The following is an 18406-nucleotide window of genomic DNA, read 5'->3' as shown; positions in this document are numbered from 1 at the left end:
AACCCTTTGTCAAGTGGGCATCTTGGACAGAAAGAAAAAGTTTTACTCAGATTTAGTGTAAAACTTTCTGTTTTTATTTTCCTAGATTTGTTCTCAGATATTATAGAAACTGGTAACTTTTTAACCCATTTGCTGCTTCTCAAAAGAATGACCCTTTAAAACTCTAGCCAACACTTAAACATCAGCATCTTCATGTGACTCAATAGTTTTGAATTAATACTTTAAGTTAAAAAAAAAAAAAAACCCTGGATTTGTAAGAGTTTCTTCTGTTCGAGTTCTTAACTTGAAGCCTGTGGATCCTTAGGCAGTCCATGGGTGGGCTTCAGGGAAATTGTGAACTTCTGAAATTGTATGCGGATTTTTTGTGTCAGTGCAATTTTTTTTTTTTTTCCTGGAGAAAGTTCCATAGATTCTCAGGGGGGTCTTAGACTCCAACAGGTCAAAATCTACTGTCTCAGAGGACGCACTCCGTCGTTCATCACAATTCATCGTTCATTGTTTTACGGTTTGTGTTTTTTCTTTGTGTAGGCATCAGGGATTTGGGGTGCTCTCGGTAATCTTAGCAAACCATGCAATCAAGCTGTTAACATCTCTCTTCCAAGACCTGCAAGTGGAAGCTCTACACAAGGTGAGCAGGTTATACTTGCGGGAACCCACACAGCACTTCTGGGAAATCTAGTATAGCCATCAAATCAGGCTGTTATTTCTTGTTCAGGCATATCATTAATTCTCTTTTGATATTGTTACCTTCAGGGTTGGGAGACAGATGGTCCCCCTGCGGTCCTGAGTATTATGGCCCAGAGTACCTCCATACAGAGGATTCAACGGCTCATTGACTCTGTCCCGCTGACAAACCTGCTGTTGACCTTACTCTCAACTTCTTATAGAAAGGTAGGAATCAGACATTGATAACTTGGAGAAACTTGTGATTATATAAACTTTGCAAAAGAGAAGAAAATGACCATACACCATGACCCTTGTAAACTCAAATTTATGGTAATGTTTTTTGAAGACGAGAGGAGTTCTTAGCTGATTGAACATAGCGAAATGTTTTAGTCAGTTATTGATTGATAGCATGGTGATACATGTGGCTACTAGGTGATTGGTGACAACTGGCATACTGAAGCAGAAACGTAGAGAACATTTTGGAAATGCTGTTTTTTCAGTTCTTTCCGGGATCTGTGGTGGAGAGTGCTTTTGTAGGATAAAATGATCAAAGTCCTGAGGGGAGATATTACAAGGAATACTTCTCTGATTGTAAGAAAAGAGCAAGATGAGAAAACATTCCATAGGATGAATGAGAATAAGTGGGATGACTCCCTTTTTGGGTAATTATCAATGACAGAAACCTCACTGTTTTCCTAGGCGTGTGTCCTGCAGCGTCAGAGGAAGGGCTCTATGAGCAGTGACGCCAGTGCCTCTACTGACTCCAACACTTATTACGAGGATGATTTCAGTAGCACGGAGGAGGACAGCAGCCAAGGTAGAGACCTTTCTTTCCTTTCTCCTACAGAGATAAGCTACAGACTCCCAACAGGAGGTTTCCCAGTGGGTTCCTTCAGTTTCCTGTTTATACCGTTCCATTTTCACTGCATGGATATTTGTGGGAGAAAGATGTGGCAATCTGCTTCTGTGAAGATTACAGCCTTGGAAACCCTACTCTGTCTTATAGGGTTGCTAGGCGTCAGAATTGACTCAAGGGCAACGGGTTTGTTTTTTTTTTTGTTTTGGTTTATGAGACTTATCATCTTGGGATTGTTTTACAATTGATAAGACAAATATAAATTTGTTTTTGAAAACGTTTGGCTTGTTGCCAGTAAAAGAAGTGAGGTTGTTTCTCTTCTTTCATTGAGTTCCTTTTTTAATCACTTTTATTTTCATTGATTGATTGATTGAGCTTTAGGTGAAAGTTTACAAATCAGATCAGTCTCTCAGACAAAAAGTTATAGACACCTTGCTATGTACTCCTAGCTGCTCTCCTCCTAATGAGATGACACACTCCTCCTCTCCACCCTGTATTCCCCGTGTCCATTCAGCCATCTTCTGTCCCCCTCTTCCTTCTCATCTTGCCTCCAAACAGGAGTTGCCCACATAGTCTCATGTGAAGCTCACTCCCCACCAGTATCACTGTCTGTCTTATAGTCCAGCCCAATGCCTGTCTATAATCACTTTTTACAATAGAATCTCATTTTATAAACATTTAGGTGTATTTTGACAAATTTATTTAATGGTGTAATCAGTCAAGATATCCTTGCCTTTCTTTTGACTTAGGCACTTTTATAGAGCAGTGCACCAAAAACATTTTTTAAATTTGTTATTTTCTTAATTTTTCTTTTTCTCTATTCAGATGATGACAGTGAACCTATTTTGGGGCAGTGGTTTGAGGAGACCATCTCCCCCAGTAAAGAGAAAGTGGCACCTCCTCCTCCTCCACCTCCCCCTCCGCTGGAGAGCTCTCCTCGAGTTAAAAGCCCCAGTAAGCAGACGCCTGGTGAGAAGGGCAACATTTTGGCTAGTCGAAAAGATCCTGAGTTGGTAAGAGTGGGTTTTTAGGTTTGCAGGGGAAGGGAAAATGAGGAGAAGGGGTGTGAGAAGCAGATCATTTGAACTAACATGTTTTATAGTTTTGATGACTAATGTTTAAAGATCTTAATTTTGCTTAGGACTTATGTGTATTCATTGCTTAAATAACTCGTACTCCTGGTACTATTCCCTTGACTGAGGGTTAGTAGCTTAGCCCTTAAGGAGCCCTCGTGGTGCGATGGTGAAGCTCTCAGTTGCTCTGTTGCAGAGAGACCTGGCAACCTGCTCCTGTAAATATTACAGCCTACGGAACCTGATGGGGCAGTTCTACTCTGTCACATAGGGTCACTATGAGTTGGATTGATTTGATGGCACACAACAACACTTAGCTTTTGGAGTCAGACAGAAGTGTGTTTGAATCCTACTTCTACCACTTACTGGCTATGTGACTTTGGGCAGGAATCTAAATTTCTTGAAGCCCCAGTTTTGTCTTCTATAATATGGGAATAATTATACTTGCTTCCTGCTGTGATATAAAGAATTAAAGAGAATATTTTTAAAGCACTTAGCATAGATTTGGTATCTCATAAGTGCTTGCTAACTATTTGTTCACCAATATGTATTGATTACTTACTAAATGTCAGCTCCCCGTTCTAAAGCTATGTCGGTGAACATGTCAGACACAATCCTTGCCTTCGTAGAGCTTACAGTCTAGTCAAGAATATGGACATAAAACAGCTACATGGTAATTTTTCAATTTAATTTTAATAGAGAAGTAAAGAGTTGGGAGTTTTGCACATGTGTGAAATGCCCATTAATATAGGTTTCACAATTCAGTATGTCAGTAATGTCCTAGAGCAAGACAAAGACAGGACCTGAGAGGAATGGAAGAAATGAATCAATCTATTTAGAAATTCTATGTATCCATATAGTATTTTGTGAATTTACTGTCATGCTATTTTGTGTAACTGGTGAAATTAATGGGAAAGACGATCATAATTAATCCCACTCTAGCTGATTTAAAATCTGATACTTTCAGTGTATTTATTGCATGAGACCTATGGGCATGTTTTGTTTCCTATTTGTATTCAGACTTGTAGGAGCTCTGGTTCATAAACTTTGTATGATTTTTTTTTTTTTAATTCTTTCTAGTTCTTAGGTCTGGCTTCCAACATTTTGAACTTCATCACCTCTTCCATCCTGAACTCTCGGAACAATTTTATCCGAAATTATCTGAGTGTATCTCTTTCAGAACACCACATGGCCACCCTGGCCAGTATCATCAAGGAGGTGGACAAAGATGGACTCAAGGGTCAGTAGATGGGATACATGCCTGGTGGATTTTTTCCTCGTCGAGTGTCACTCTTAGCAGAATGATGTGATCTATCAAGTAGCTGCTTGGATAATAGATTTTCCCATTTGTCTTCAGGTTCATCAGATGAAGAGTTTGCTGCTGCCCTCTATCACTTCAACCATTCTCTGGTAACTTCTGACCTTCAGTCACCTAACCTGCAGGTTTGTGTGCACTCTGACCATCCAGGCCAAGAGCTCGCTACACCAGATCTCTTACGCTGCAGTTGTTCCTGGTGATAAGAAACACAGTTTGTCACTGACTCCCATCACTGGAAAGAACTTTGAGAGGTTGTTCTAGTGTGTACCTCTGCCTCAATTAAGATCATTTTAAGAAAAAGAAAATGTGTCCTTAAGTCCCAAGTCACTGCGTAAGATTATAAGGAAAATTACAAAAGCAAAGCAAAAAGTCCTCCCAGTGACTTTCCTAGTACGAAAGTGGCCAAAGTGTACAAGAAGGCAATTTAGGAAAAGAAATACATATGAATGGCCAGCAAACTAGGAAAAAATGTTCAGAGTTATTAGAAATCAAAGAAATATAAATTTAAATGAGTGTTTTAAAGAAAATCAGTCAAACTGCGGGAGATGGATGCTCTCATGTACATTCCTGCTTGTAAACTTACCACCAAAACAAAATCTAAAACCAAAAAAACCAAACCCAGTGCCGTCAAGTCAATTCCGACTCGTAGCCACCCTATAGGACAGAGTAGAACTGCCCCATGGAGTTTCCAAGGAGCGCCTGGCAGATTTGAACTGCCAACCCTTTGGTTAGCAGCTGTAGCACTTAACCACTACGCCACCAGGGTTTCCTAGGACCTTAATAATAGACTTCTAATCTTATGGCTCTGTCTTCCCACTGAGGTAGCTGACATCTGGAATCCTAAATTATTTGTTTCTCATTTCTTTAGTTATATATGTAAATTTTACATTTATAGTTTTTCAGTGTTTAAAAATATTATTTAGTTTTTAACTTCATAAAAAAGTTATGCTCTATGTAATCTTTTTGAACTTTCTTTTTTCACTTAATATGTAATATATAATACTATATTGCCAAGATTCATCTATATTCTGGGGCCAGTGAAGAAGAGGAAGACCCTCAACAAGATGGGTTGCCACAGTGGCTGCAACAGTGGGCTTAGGCATAACAACAATTGTGAGGATGGTGCAGGACTGGGCAGGGTTCCGTTCTGTTGTACATAGGGTTGCTGTGATTCAGAACTGACTCAGTGGTACCTAACAGCAACGCAACATGCTCATTCTTTATTAAATATTATTAACACCTCCTGGGAGCTTAGAGCCCTGCTAGAAGCTAAGTACTATGAGTTAATCAAATAATAAAAGTAGGAATAGACTTTGGTAGTTATACAAATAGCTAATACAGTATAGAATCTGTTGAGTACCCTATTGGAGAAAGTGGAGTGATAGTTCAGAAAAGAGGGAGATAACTTGTAATATGAAGGGTGAGGAGTGGGGGTGGGGAGATAAGATTTCAAAGAAGCTGTGGAGTCTGGGGTATAAAGGATGGGTAGTATTAGAATGAGGAGCCCTGGTGATACAATGGTTAAGCACTCTGCTACTAACTGAAAGGTCAGCGGTTCGAATTCACCAGTGGCTCCGTGGGGGAAAAGACCTGGTGATCTGCTCCCATAAAGAACACAACTTAGGAACTCCTATGAGACAGTTCTACTCTGTCCTGTAGGTTTGCTGTGAGCTGGAACTGACGGCACACAACAACAGCAGTAGTAGTGGATGATGGTAAGGTACCATTTGAAGTGAGTGTAATAATAAGTTAAGGCACTACATGTAGAGGATGTAAAAATTGATTCAGTTCGGCTGAGAGAAGATGTCTAAAATAGTTGGAGCTAGATTGTAAAGGGGTCTTGAAGTTTATACTAAGGAGTTGAAATAGTGGAGAGCCACTGGGCTTTGCTTTCTGAAGATTATTGTAGTGGAAGGATGGACCTTGAGGACAATGCAGATCCCTAGCATCTGTCATTGTTAAACGAATTGGTCCTTGAAAAGTGTTTCAAATAGTGCCTAGCACATAGTACTAGTGCTTTCTAAATGTTGTTGTTAAGTGCCATCGAGTTGGTTCCAACTCACAGTGACCTTATGTACAACAGAACAAAACACTGCTGGGTCATGAGCCATCCTCATGATTGTCGTTATGCTTGAGCCCGTTGTTGCAGCCACTGTGTCAGTCTACCTCGGTAAGGGTCTTCCTCTTTTCTGCTGACCCTCTACTTTGCCAAGCCGATGTCCTTCTCCAGGGACTGATGCCTCCTGATAACATGTCCAAACTATGTAAGACAAAATCTTGCCATCCTTGCTTCTAAGGAACATTCTGGTTATACTTATTCCAAGACAGATTTATTCATTCTTTTGGCAGTCCATGCTGTATTATATTAAATGAATATTACACGAAATGTTAGCTGCTGTTTTCAAATATTAGCTTGTAACTGTTACTGGTATTTAATATTATTATTGCAGTGTTCCACGTCTGTCAGTTTGTCATACTGTGGTGGCTTGTGTGTTGTGGTGCTGGAAGATGTGCCACTGGTATGTCAAATACCAGCAGGGTCACTTACGGTGGAAAGGTTTCAGCTCAGCTTCCAGTCTAAGACCGACTAGAAAGAAAGACCTGGTGAACTACTACTGAAAAAATTAGCCAGTGAAAACCTTATGAATAGCAGTGGAACACTGTCATATTTAGTGCTGAAAGATGAGCCCCCTCAGGTTGGAAGGCACTCCAAAGACGACTGGGGAAGAGCTGCCTCTTTGAAGTAGAGTCGACCTTAATGACATGAATGGAGTCAAGCTTTTGGGTCCTTCATTTGCTGATATGGCACAACTCAAAATGAGAAGAAACAGCTGTGAACATCAGTTAATAATAGGAACATGGAATGTACGAAGTATGAATCTGGGAAAATTGATAATTGTCAAAAATGAAATGGAACACATAAAGGTTGATATCCTAGGCATTAGTGAGCTGAAATGGACTGGTATTGGCCATTTTGAATCAGACAATCATCTGGTCTGCTATGCTGGAGATAACAAATCAAAGAGGAATGGTGTTGCATTCATTGTCAGAAAACATCTCAAGATCTATCCTGAAGTATAGCGCTGTCAGTGATAGGTTAATATCCATATGCCCACAGGGAAGACCAGTTAATACGACTATTATTCAAATTTACACACCAACCACTAAGGCCAAGGATGAAGAAATTGAAGATTTTTACCAACTTTTACAGTTTAAAATTGATCAAATGTACAATCAAGATGCGTTGATAATTACTGGTGATTGGAATGTGAAAGCTGGAAACGAAGAAGGATTAGTAGTTGTAAAATATGGCCTTGGTGATAGAAACGATACCAGAGATTACATGATAGAATTTTGAAAGACCAACAATTGCTTCATTGCAAAGACTTTTTTCAGCATAAGCGGTGACTATACACGTGGACCTTGCCAGGTGGAATACGCAGGAATCAGACTACATCTCTGGAAAGAGACAATGGAAAAGCTGAATATTATCAGCCAAAAACAAGACCAGGGGCCAACCGTGGAACAGACCATCAGTTGCTCACATACAAGTTCAAACTGAAGTTGAAGAAAATTAGAACAAGTCCACGAGAGGCAAAGTACGACTTTTGAGCGTATCCCACCTGAATTTAGAGACCATCTAAAGAATAGATTTGATGGATTGAACACTAATGATGGAAGACCAGGTGAGTTGTGGGATGACATCAAGGAGATCACACATGAATAAAGCAAGATTTCATTAAAAAGACAGGAAAGAAAGAAAAGACCAAAATGGATGTCAGAAGAGACTCTGAAACTTGATCTTTTATGTAGAGTAGCTAAAACGAAAGGAAAAAATGATAAAGTAAAAGAGCTGAACAGAAGATTTCAAAGGGCAGCTTGAGAAGACAAAGAAGTATTATAATGACGTACAAAGACCTGGAGTGTTGAAGAACCAAAAGGGAAGAACACGGCACTTCTCAAGCTGAAAGAACAGAAGAAAAAACTCAAGCCTCGAGTTGCAATGTTGAAGGATTCTATGGGGAAAATATTGAACTAGGCAGGAAGCATCAAAAGGAGATGGAAGGAATACACAGAGTCACTGTACCAAAAAGTATTGGTCAGCATTCACACCATTTCAGGGGTCGCATGTGATTAAGGACCAGTGATATAGAAGGAAGAAGTCCAAATTGCACTGAAGGCATTGACGAAAAACAAGGCTCCAGGAATTGATGGAATGCCAGTTTGAGATGTTTCAACAAATGGATGCAGTGCTAGAGGTGCTTACTCATCTATGTCAAGAAATTTAGAGGACAAATGCTTGGCCAACTGACTGGAAGAGATCCATATTTGTACCCATTCCAAAGAAAGGTGACCCAACAGAATGTGGAAATTATTGAATAATATCGTTAATATCACATGCAAGTAAAATTTTACTGAAGATTATTCAAAAGTGCCTGCAGCAGTACATTGACAGGGAACTGCCGAAAATTCAAGCCAGATTCAGAAGAGGATGTGGAACCAGGGATATCATTGCAATCTCAGATGGACTGTGGCTAAAAGCAGAGAATACCAGAAAGATGTTCACCTGTGTTTTATTGACTATGCAAAGACATTTGACTGTGTGGATCATAACAAATTATGAGTAACATCGCTAAGAATGACGATTCCAGAACACTTAATTGTGCTCATGCGGAACCTGTACATAGACGAAGATACAATCGTTGAAACAGAACAAGGGGGTAGTGTGTGGTTTAAAGTCAGGAATGGTGTGCGTCAGGGTTGCATCCTTTCACCATACTTACTCAATCTGCATTTTAGTCACCTAGTACTGCTGTAACAGAAATACCACAAGGGGATGGCTTTAACAAAGAGAAATTTAGTCTCTCACGGTCTAGAAGGCTGGAGGTCTGAATTCAGGGCGCCAGCTCCAGGGGAAGGCTTTCCCTCCCTGTTGGCTTTGGGGCAGGTCCCTGTCATCAGTCTTTCCCTGGTCGAGGAGCTTCTCAACCCAGACACCCCAGGTCTAAAAGATATGCTGTGCTCCCAGTGCTTCCTTCTTGGTGGTATGAGGTCCCTCTGTGTCTCTGCTCGCCTCTCTCTCTTACATCTCAAAAGAGATTGACCCAACACATAACCCAATCTTGTAGATAGAATTCTCCCTCATTAACGTAACTGCTGGTAATCTCACCTCATTAACATCATAGAGGTAGGTTTTACTACACATAAGAAAATCACATCAGATCACAAAATGATGGACAGTCACACCATGCTGGGAATCTTGGCCTAGCCAAGTTGACACACATTTTGGGGGGACACAATTCAGTTTATAACATTCTGTATGCTGAGCAAATAATCAGAGAAGCTGGACTATATGAAGAACGAGGCATCAGGATTTGAGAAAGACTCATAACCTGGAGTATGCAGATGACACAGCCTTGCATGCAGAAAGTGAAGAGGGCTTGAAGCACTTGCTGATGAAGATTGAAGAGTACAGCCTTCAGTATGGATAATACTTCAACATAAAGAAAACAAAATCCTCACCATTGGATCAATAAGCAACATCATGATAAATGGAGAAAAGATTGATGTTGTCAAGGATTTCATTTTACTTTGATTCACAATCAATGCCCATGGAAGCAGCAGTCATGAAATCAAACAATGTGTTACATTGGGCACGTCTGCTGCAAAAGACCTTTTTAAAGTGTTAAAAAGAAAAGCTGTCACTTTAAGCTCTAAGGTTCTCCTGACCCAAGCCACAGTGCTTTCAGTCACCTCATATGCACGCGAAAGCTGGACAGTGAATAAAGATGGCCCTAAAAGAATTGATACCTTTGAATTACAATGTTGGTGAAGAATATTGAATGTATCATGGACTGCCAGAAGAATGAACAAATCTGTCTTGGAAGAAGTACAGTCAGAATACTCCTTAGAAGCAAGGATGATGAGACTTCATCTCACATGCTTTGAACATGTTATCAGGAGGGACCAGTCCCTGGAGAAGGACGTATGCTTGGCAAAGTAGAGGGCTATAGAAAAAGTGGGAGACCCTCAATGGGGTGGATTGACACAGTAGCTGCAACAGGGGACTCAAACACAGCAGTAATTGTGAGGTTGGTACAGGGTCAGGCAGTGTTTCGTTCTGTTGTATATAGCGTCGATATAAGCCGGGGGTGACTTGGCGGCACCTAACAACAACAGCAGTGATCTAGGTTCGTTCAATCAAAAGATAATCATTGAGCACTTACTGTATACTCACTGAAGGCATAAAGATGACTTAATTTGGATCATGAGAGAGGAGGGAGATAAGAGGCTGGATAAAAGATATGTTGCAGAGATCCTAGGGAGTTATTTGAATTTGATGAGGGGCATGGAGAGAAAGAAGTCTAAGATGATGTCAGTGTGACTAGAAGGGTGCTATTAATAGAAATAGGAAGCCAGGAAGGAGAGCTACTGGGCTTAATTTTAGATGTAAAGTTTTGGGATGCCAGTGGGGTGAAGACGCCTAGGAAAAGAAGTGTGAGTCTGAAATTCAGGAGTTAAAAAAATTAGTTTGGTAATATAGCTTTGGGAATTACACACAAAGAGGCAATTGTCGAACTAACAAAACAATGAGATGATAGCAAGGGAGATGAAGACTGAGGCTAAAGCCTCAGGAATGCCAACATTCATAATGGGCCAAAAAAAAGTTCACATAGAGTAGGAAGGAATGGTTCAACAGATGTAAAAATGATGTTGCAGGGGCATCTGACTTCCTCTAACTTCACAAAGGGGAAGGAGAATCAAGAATCAACAGGCTAAGGCCGGTTCCTATGAGGTGGAGGTCAGAAATACCTCCTCTCTCCAACCTTTTACCAATTCTGACACTAGCTGTCCCTCGCACGCACTCTTTACTTTTCTCTTGGGTTCACCAATTCATTGCAGTGGCCACACAGAACTCATAGACCATACTCACAGTTATGGGGTTTATTAGGGAAGTATTGTTGTTAGGTGCCATCAAGTAGCTTCTGACTGATAGTGACCCTGTGTACAACAGAACGAAACACTGCCCTGTCCTGCACCATCCTCACAATCTTTATTATCGTTAAGCCCATTGTTGCAGCCACTGTGTCTCATTTTTTGAACTAAATCATCTTTCTCTAAGACTGCTTGTAAATATGAATTTCTGGGTCTTTCTTTAAAGTACTGTTTCCAGTATCAAAAAAACTAACATTAGAGAGCATTAGTAGCCTGTTGGCTTTATACCCTGTTTTTTTCCTAATGGTTCCTTTTATGTCTTTCATGTCAGAACACACTCTTGCAGCAGCTGGGAGTTGCTCCTTTTTCTGAGGGCCCTTGGCCCTTGTACATTCACCCTCAAAGTCTCTCTGTACTCTCACGCCTCCTGCTCATCTGGCAACATAAAGCCGGCGCTCAAGGTGACCCTGATGTCCCTGAATGTCTTAAAGTTTGGGACAGGTAAGATATCTCCATGAGAAGGTCCTGTAGAAAAGATTATTTGCTTTTTTGTTGTTGTTCAGCTTCTTTGTAGATAATCTGTGACTTTGAGAAATTATTCTGATGATCATGCTGAAAGTGGTGAGGGTAGAGAAGTGTATTTCTCATAGTGAGAAGATGTGCTGTTTAAAAACAGAAGTATGTACATAAACTGGTCTGGAAGAGGAATCTCACTTTACCACATGAGAGATTTGGTCATAATTATTAGGTAGAACCTGAATCGTGGATATAACTAATTTTATTCTGATCTGGATTTTTGAAAGACAACAGGGAAGCCAACTCTGTCTTTGGTTATTTTACTTTCAACATGAAACCACTTAGAGCGACTTGCAATCTTTTTTGGACAAATTTTAAAGACTTTCTGTACTTGAGGGAAGCTCAGATTAATCATCTAAATCCTCTTTAGATGGACTTATATTTGCCGTTTTTGTTTACATGATTATGAGTCTTCAAAGCAGTTTGTTTTCCTAAAAGGCTTTTCTAGCCTCCATTCTGGGATCAAATAGCTCTAATGCTGGATTTGAGAAATCATAAACCTCCTTGAATGCCAAAGACCCACGATATTTTTCCTGTTGGAATCTTGCAAAAAGGCCAGGAGGTGGGGGGTTAAGAGGGAGACCCTTATTAAAACACAAATCTCTTTCCTAATAGCTAAAGGCAATGGAAGCAGCTGGCTGCATTCATTCCTTTTTGTATAAAAGCTCTTCTGAAAAGTTTACTGAATAATAGATTTTCTTTTTTTATTGCTTTATAGTCTTTTGAGTTATTTTCAACTATTACCATGAAATGATCTTAACCTGTAGTGTAAACTCTCAAACTGGGACTAAATTATAGAATCAAAGTGTAAGGAAAAATAATTGAATTGGCTCTATTTGCCCAGGTTCAGTTTTGGGGAGCTCACATTTCTTTCTGTTGGCACAAATGCTGGGGTGGGTGTCAACACTGCTGTGGCCACAGCTGAGAGAGCTGAAGCGCCCTTGGAAATGTTTTTTTGGTCCATTTTGACTTCTTTGTAGCCAAGATTCAGTTTTTGTCCTTTCTTTACTGTGTAACTTTTTTATCTTCCTTAATTTGTTATCTGAATTCCTGAGTTTAAGAAGTTTAACTGTTTCAGTACTTGTCATTTTAATTGTTGTGGATGTTCTGGCTTTTCCCGCTGGAACACACTCCTTTTCTCTGGTAGGTTTTTGTCTACAATGAAGCAGAATGCCCTGCAAGGAATGGTGCCCAATGAGACAGAAGATTTGAATATAGAGCATCTGCAGCTACTCCTTCTCATTTTCCACAACTTCACTGAGAAAGGCCGGCGGGCCATACTGACCCTATTTGTCCAGATCATCCAGGAGCTGAGTGTCAACATGGAAGCCCAGATGTGTTCTGTTCCTCTCATCCTGGCTCGCCTCCTCTTGATCTTTGATTACCTGCTTCATCAGTACTCTAAAGCCCCGGTGTATCTGTTTGAGCAGGTATAGGACAATGCATTCTTTTTACTTCACTGTTAGTGAGAACTGCATTCTTCTCAAGAGTGGCCATGGCCCACAGCCAAAATGATCGCCTTACTTTAGGCTTCAGGTGTTTGTTGTAGGAGGTTTATGCTCAGGATTAGGAAGACCACCGGGGCTTGTATATGTACATTTGGACCTTATATTCAGCCAGAAGCAGTAAATGTAGATTATTTGATTTGGTCTGTTTGTTAAAATTGGATTATAGGCTGCATTCACAGGTGTTATGGTTGACTTGACGGCACTGGGTTCTGGGATGCTTGACTTACCCACTTCACCTGTGTCTAGTACAGTGCCAAGGAGCCTGGTGGTACAGTGGTTAAGCCCAGTTACCAATCAAAAGGTCATTGGTTTGAACCCGTCAGCTGCTCCTTGGGAGAAAGATGTGGCAGTCTGCTTCTGTAAAGATTTACGGCCTTGGAAACTCTATGGGGCAGTTCTACTCTGTCCAGTAGGGCCATTATGAGTCAGAATCAACTTGATGACAGCTTGTTTTTTTTTGTTTAGCCCAGTGCCCTGAACACTGGCACTCAGTGAATATTTGATTGTTGAGCAGTAAATTTTGTGGATTGGTAAATTCTTCTGTCATGAGGATCCAAAATGAGGATGGGAAGGCCTGTTAAAGGTTATTATCTCCAACATTTCTTAAAACATTTCATCGAGCAGTAGTCCCTTCATGCTCCATCAAAAAATGCTTCTTAAAAGAAGCCACAGGAAAATCTCTCAAGATTTCCTTTCGGTTTGCTGAATTTCCCAAACTGACATACCAATCAAGTATCATGCCTGGGTTGAAAAGTAGAATGGTGACTGTGACTCTTTCTTAATTTGAGTATTTGTGTTTTAAAAGGTACAGCATAACCTGCTAAGTCCTCCTTTTGGCTGGGCCAGTGGATCCCAGGACAGCAACAGCCGCCGGGCAACCACCCCTCTCTATCATGGATTCAAAGAAGTAGAAGAAAACTGGGCTAAACATTTCTCATCAGGTCAGGAAGATGGTAATAGAAACTGCCTCTTATAGGATCTTTGGTCAGTGGTGTGGTCTACTCCCTATTGGTAGCAAATACCCACCGACATATTCAAAACATTTTCCCCCACATCCTCTATATTCATTTTAAAAAAAAAGAGGCATTGAGACACAATTTATGCCATAAGATGGGATATATGGATTCTTGTCACTCTACTAAATAAATTTAATTTTCCTTATTTCCCTTTGGGATGTAGTTCTAATCCAGAGGCTAAATTTAGTTTTGGGCCTTGATGGTATACCACGCTGAACGTAATAGTAACCATGACATTCTTTCCGGCATCCCATATAGCAGTTGTCCATTCTTTTGATGAGGGCCTCCTGTATTCATTTCTAGTGTGTGTTTGCTTTTATCCTGAGGATTCTTAGGTAGGTAAGTATTTTGTGGCAACTTTCATGATGCCTTTACTATGGCTTTACTGTCATCGTGATCAGTTTTTTATTAGCCCTTTTGATGTTAGAAAAACAACATTTACGTTTAATGTAGTGTAATGATGCAATTTTATTGATTACCTTCATGATTGTAGAGCACCGTAGTTAACTTTGAGAGGAATGATGTCAACTGAGGATGATTTTGCCACCACAGGGGTCATTGACAATGTGGAGACATTTTCGGTTGTCCCAACTGGGAGGGTGCTACTGGCATCCAGTGGTTGGAGGCCAAGGATGCCTACCATGCACAGGACAGCCCCACTACAGAGAATTATCTGGCTTAGAATGTCAGTAGTGCCAAGGTTGAGAAACCCAGTTCTAAAGTATTTTCTAAATTTAATATTTTAATCTCTTAAAAAGGGTTTATGAGAGTGAAACCACTCTTTTAATAAATACCTTGTCTTTCAGATGCTGTACCTCAGCCCAGATTCTACTGTGTCCTGTCTCCAGAAGCCTCCGAGGATGATTTGAATCGACTTGATTCTGGGGTACCAGAATTTTAAAACCCCATTTTACTATGGGTCAGCCGACCCTGTGACACTTTCTCTGCTAAAATCAGCCTGTCAGGGGAAAGGGATGACTTATATTTTGTAATGAGGGATAAGATCTCATTTAGAACTTGGCCTTATTCTAAAAGGAAAATGTAATTTTGAGATATATTTGCTGAGCCCACTTTTGCTGCATCAGAGGCCTTTCCTGGTGGCTGACACTTCTGACACATTATTCTTGAAGACTGTCTCTCTGTTAGCATCTGTCATATGTGCAGATATTTTAACAGACAAAAATTGTTGCCTCACTCTCTCATTCTAAAGCCAGTAAGTGTGTGCTTAAAATAGCCTGCACACTGACTAAAATTACTGATGGGAATCTGCCACAATGAGAAATCAATGACTATCATTGGATGAGCTATTTTGTCAGTTATGGGATTAAGCATTAGTGCATGGGAAGTAGGAAAAGGTACTTCAAAAAATAAGAAACGATTGTCTGTCTTTTTTGCTGTTAGGCATGTGACGTGCTTTTCTCCAAACTTGTCAAGTATGATGAGCTTTACACTGCATTGACATCCTTGCTTGCAGCTGGATCACAGCTCGATACCGTCAGGAGAAAGGAAAACAAGAACGTAACAGCCCTGGTAAGACTACGTGAGCCTGGCTTAATTATATCACTCCTGAAGAGTTGGGCTGTGTTTGACAATTGGGTAGCAATTCTCCCACCTGAGACTTTTTTGGAATCTAATCAGTTTGTTGAATATCTGTTTGTAAAACTAAGTGGTACTTTGGTATTTCTATGCAGTTTGGGTGGTTATGCTCACCTTAGAGATAGTTTTATTGTTTTTTGTTAGAGCTCATTGAGAGAATTGTGACTTTGCGAGTTAATGGCCATCTAAGTGCCATAGTTTCTCTGAATGCCGGTTGTTGGGTGATATTGAAAGCCTAATACTTGAGCTTTTTCTGTGGTCCTGTGAACGTCTCTCTACTTCTAGAAGCCATAACAGCAGTTCCTGGCCACAGAATGGGCCAACTAATTGTGGGTCTGCCAAGGAGAATGTCCTGCTGTCTTTTGGTTTCTTGGTAAATTGTTGGGGAGGCAAAGTTGTCATGAAACAGAGCAGCTTTTTTGGTTTATAAGATGTGCAGAATATGGAACAGATTCTTTAAATGTGTATTTTACCATTTTCTGCTTTATTATTAGGTGTACTCTAGAAAGACCTGGAGAGCTGATTCAAGAGAGTCAAATCATTTGAAAATCAGGACTCCACACAATTCTGTTTTAAAAGTTGTATTTGGAATAGTCACTACTGTTAGGGAGCTCTTGTGGCAATACTAAATGCTAACTCTGTGGCTGCTCCTTTTGCTTACTCCAGGAGGCCTGTGCCCTTCAATATTACTTCTTGATACTGTGGAGAATTTTAGGAATTTTGCCACCATCAAAGGCTTATATGAACCAGCTGGCCATGAACTCCCCTGAGATGAGTGAATGTGACATCTTGCACACTCTGCGATGGTCTTCCCGCCTCCGGATCAGCTCCTATGTCAACTGGATAAAGGTACTACAGTGTAACACAGAGCTAGCTCCTAAGGGACATTCAAAGCCAGCATTGCTCTGTGCCTGTGGGAACTTTTTAAGGGTAATGAAAGTTTTGGACTCTGTATATCAATCTCCTGAACATTTTTTTTCTTGCTGTCCAAATAGGATCACCTTATCAAACAGGGAATGAAGGCTGAACATGCAAGCTCTCTCATAGAACTGACATCCACAAAGTGCAGTTCAGTGAAATATGATGTGGAAATTGTAGAGGAATACTTTGCTCGACAGGTATGTTAGTATTGGAACTATAATGACAGAACTTGGCTTCTACCGTAGCCTTTTGCCATGACTAATAAATATCTTGGATATTTTTAAGATCTCGTCATTCTCTAGCATCGACTGTACCACCATCTTGCAACTGCATGAGATTCCTAGTCTACAATCTATCTATACCCTTGATGCTGCTATCTCGAAGGTCCAGGTCTCTCTGGATGAGCACTTTTCTAAGATGGCTGCTGAAACGGATCCTCATAAGTCATCTGAGATCACCAAGAACCTACTTCCAGCCACGTTACAACTCATTGACACCTATGCTTCCTTCACTAGGTATGATGGGCTGCCTACCCAGAGGTGACAGAACGGGGATTTTAGATTTTGGGTGATTTGCCTTCTCTAGTAGCCTGAACTCCCTCAAATTGAATGTTGTAGTTTTACATCCTATATCCACTCTGTGTAGATCCTCCAGTAACTCAAGATTTTATTTTATTTTTCCTTCTTATCATCTTAGGTTTTTTTTTTTCTTGATATAATCCTTTCTTCTGTGATATGAAGGGGTGCCTGATGAGAGTATCTTCAAATAGTTCGGGAGAAACCAAGAGGAAGTTTAATTTCTATACATCTTCAATATTTTCTAGCATTTTACTTATAGGATACAAAGACAATGTAATTTTTCCAAATCCTGTCATTTCTGTTAGAAATGAAGCTCTTTAAAATACCAATTATTGTGGTATATAGTTAGAGAAAAAATCTTTCTTAATGAGTTACAGATTATTTTGAAATTCAGCTCTTTCTACGGCAAACATTGCAAATTGCAGACCCTGTAGACTTGTTTTGTTTCCTGTGCATGCTGTTTAAATATTTTAAAATTCATTTTCAATATATAAAAATTGGGAGGTTACTGAATAATCAAGCTTTCTGGCTTTTCTTAAACTGGAACTGGCAACACTGGACCTTACTTCCCACATGTCAGTGGTAGACTAGAGCTAAGGGGTGGCCCCCTTCACAGCAGACCTCCCCGGGCCCCTCTTAAACTCTTTCCTTTATCCAGCCGCTCTAGGACTTCACTGGTCAGATCCTGTTCTGTGGGGCTTTTATGCTGAAAGGGGCATAAAAATTAACTCTATTTTTAGTGTGAATGCCCTGCAAAAGAGAGAGGACTATTGCCTGAGGCAAATTTTGAACGCGTATGAATAGGAAACCTGAATAACAAATATGAGTGCCTCCTATTTGCCAGATCCTTTTCTAGATGCTGGGATACAGTAATTAGCCAAACAGACCACTTGTCTGCCCTCTGGGAGTTTCTCTTCTGAAAATAATGATTAAAGGGCTCTTTTCTTTTTGGAGGTTTTTAGTATTAAGGTATAGCTTACAGGCTCTCCTCTGGCTTACTGGCCCAAAGCATCCAAAACTGAGATGTTAATAGATATTCCTGAGCAGGTAATTTGGGAAATGCTGGGTAAATAAAGTTAAACAGGGTTTTTAATTAATTAATTAATTTTAAATACTCTACAGTGCTTTTCAGAGCCATTAATATATACATTTAACAATTTTCTGGGGAGGGAGAGTTGGAAGCAGGGGAAGGATATCGTATTCACTGTTTCCCAAACTCATTTGTTGTGGAGTTCTGTTTGGGGAGTATTTCAGAGCATTTAGGAAACATTAGAATTCTTATAAGTCCAGGAAGGGGCAAATGGCTATCAACTGCATTTAAGAGATTAGGAAACTAAGATGCAGGCTTATTGACTTGCCTAG

At 40.2% G+C, this 18406-nt stretch overlaps 1 protein-coding gene across 8 annotated transcripts in view; it reads left to right on the top strand.

The window, feature by feature from the left end:
• The window catches only part of UBR4 (ubiquitin protein ligase E3 component n-recognin 4), a 140281-nt gene that overhangs the window by 19359 nt on the left and 102516 nt on the right, over nucleotides 1-18406 (top strand). For all 8 annotated transcript variants that reach the window (XM_049878096.1, XM_049878101.1, XM_049878097.1 and 5 more), the window contains exons 12-25: nucleotides 529-628; nucleotides 754-891; nucleotides 1366-1483; nucleotides 2348-2535; nucleotides 3676-3835; nucleotides 3953-4038; nucleotides 11181-11350; nucleotides 12573-12855; nucleotides 13739-13874; nucleotides 14756-14835; nucleotides 15351-15479; nucleotides 16212-16394; nucleotides 16541-16663; nucleotides 16752-16981. In XM_049878096.1, the coding sequence (XP_049734053.1) occupies nucleotides 529-628; nucleotides 754-891; nucleotides 1366-1483; nucleotides 2348-2535; nucleotides 3676-3835; nucleotides 3953-4038; nucleotides 11181-11350; nucleotides 12573-12855; nucleotides 13739-13874; nucleotides 14756-14835; nucleotides 15351-15479; nucleotides 16212-16394; nucleotides 16541-16663; nucleotides 16752-16981 (2124 nt within the window). The remainder of the gene's footprint in view (nucleotides 1-528; nucleotides 629-753; nucleotides 892-1365; nucleotides 1484-2347; nucleotides 2536-3675; nucleotides 3836-3952; nucleotides 4039-11180; nucleotides 11351-12572; nucleotides 12856-13738; nucleotides 13875-14755; nucleotides 14836-15350; nucleotides 15480-16211; nucleotides 16395-16540; nucleotides 16664-16751; nucleotides 16982-18406) is intronic.

Source organism: Elephas maximus, chromosome 3 (genome assembly GCF_024166365.1).
Source record: "Elephas maximus indicus isolate mEleMax1 chromosome 3, mEleMax1 primary haplotype, whole genome shotgun sequence".
In the NCBI taxonomy this organism is placed as follows: Eukaryota; Metazoa; Chordata; class Mammalia; order Proboscidea; family Elephantidae; genus Elephas; species Elephas maximus.
The sequence above is the reverse complement of the archived record's forward strand: the minus strand, read 5'-3'. Positions and strand labels throughout refer to the sequence as shown.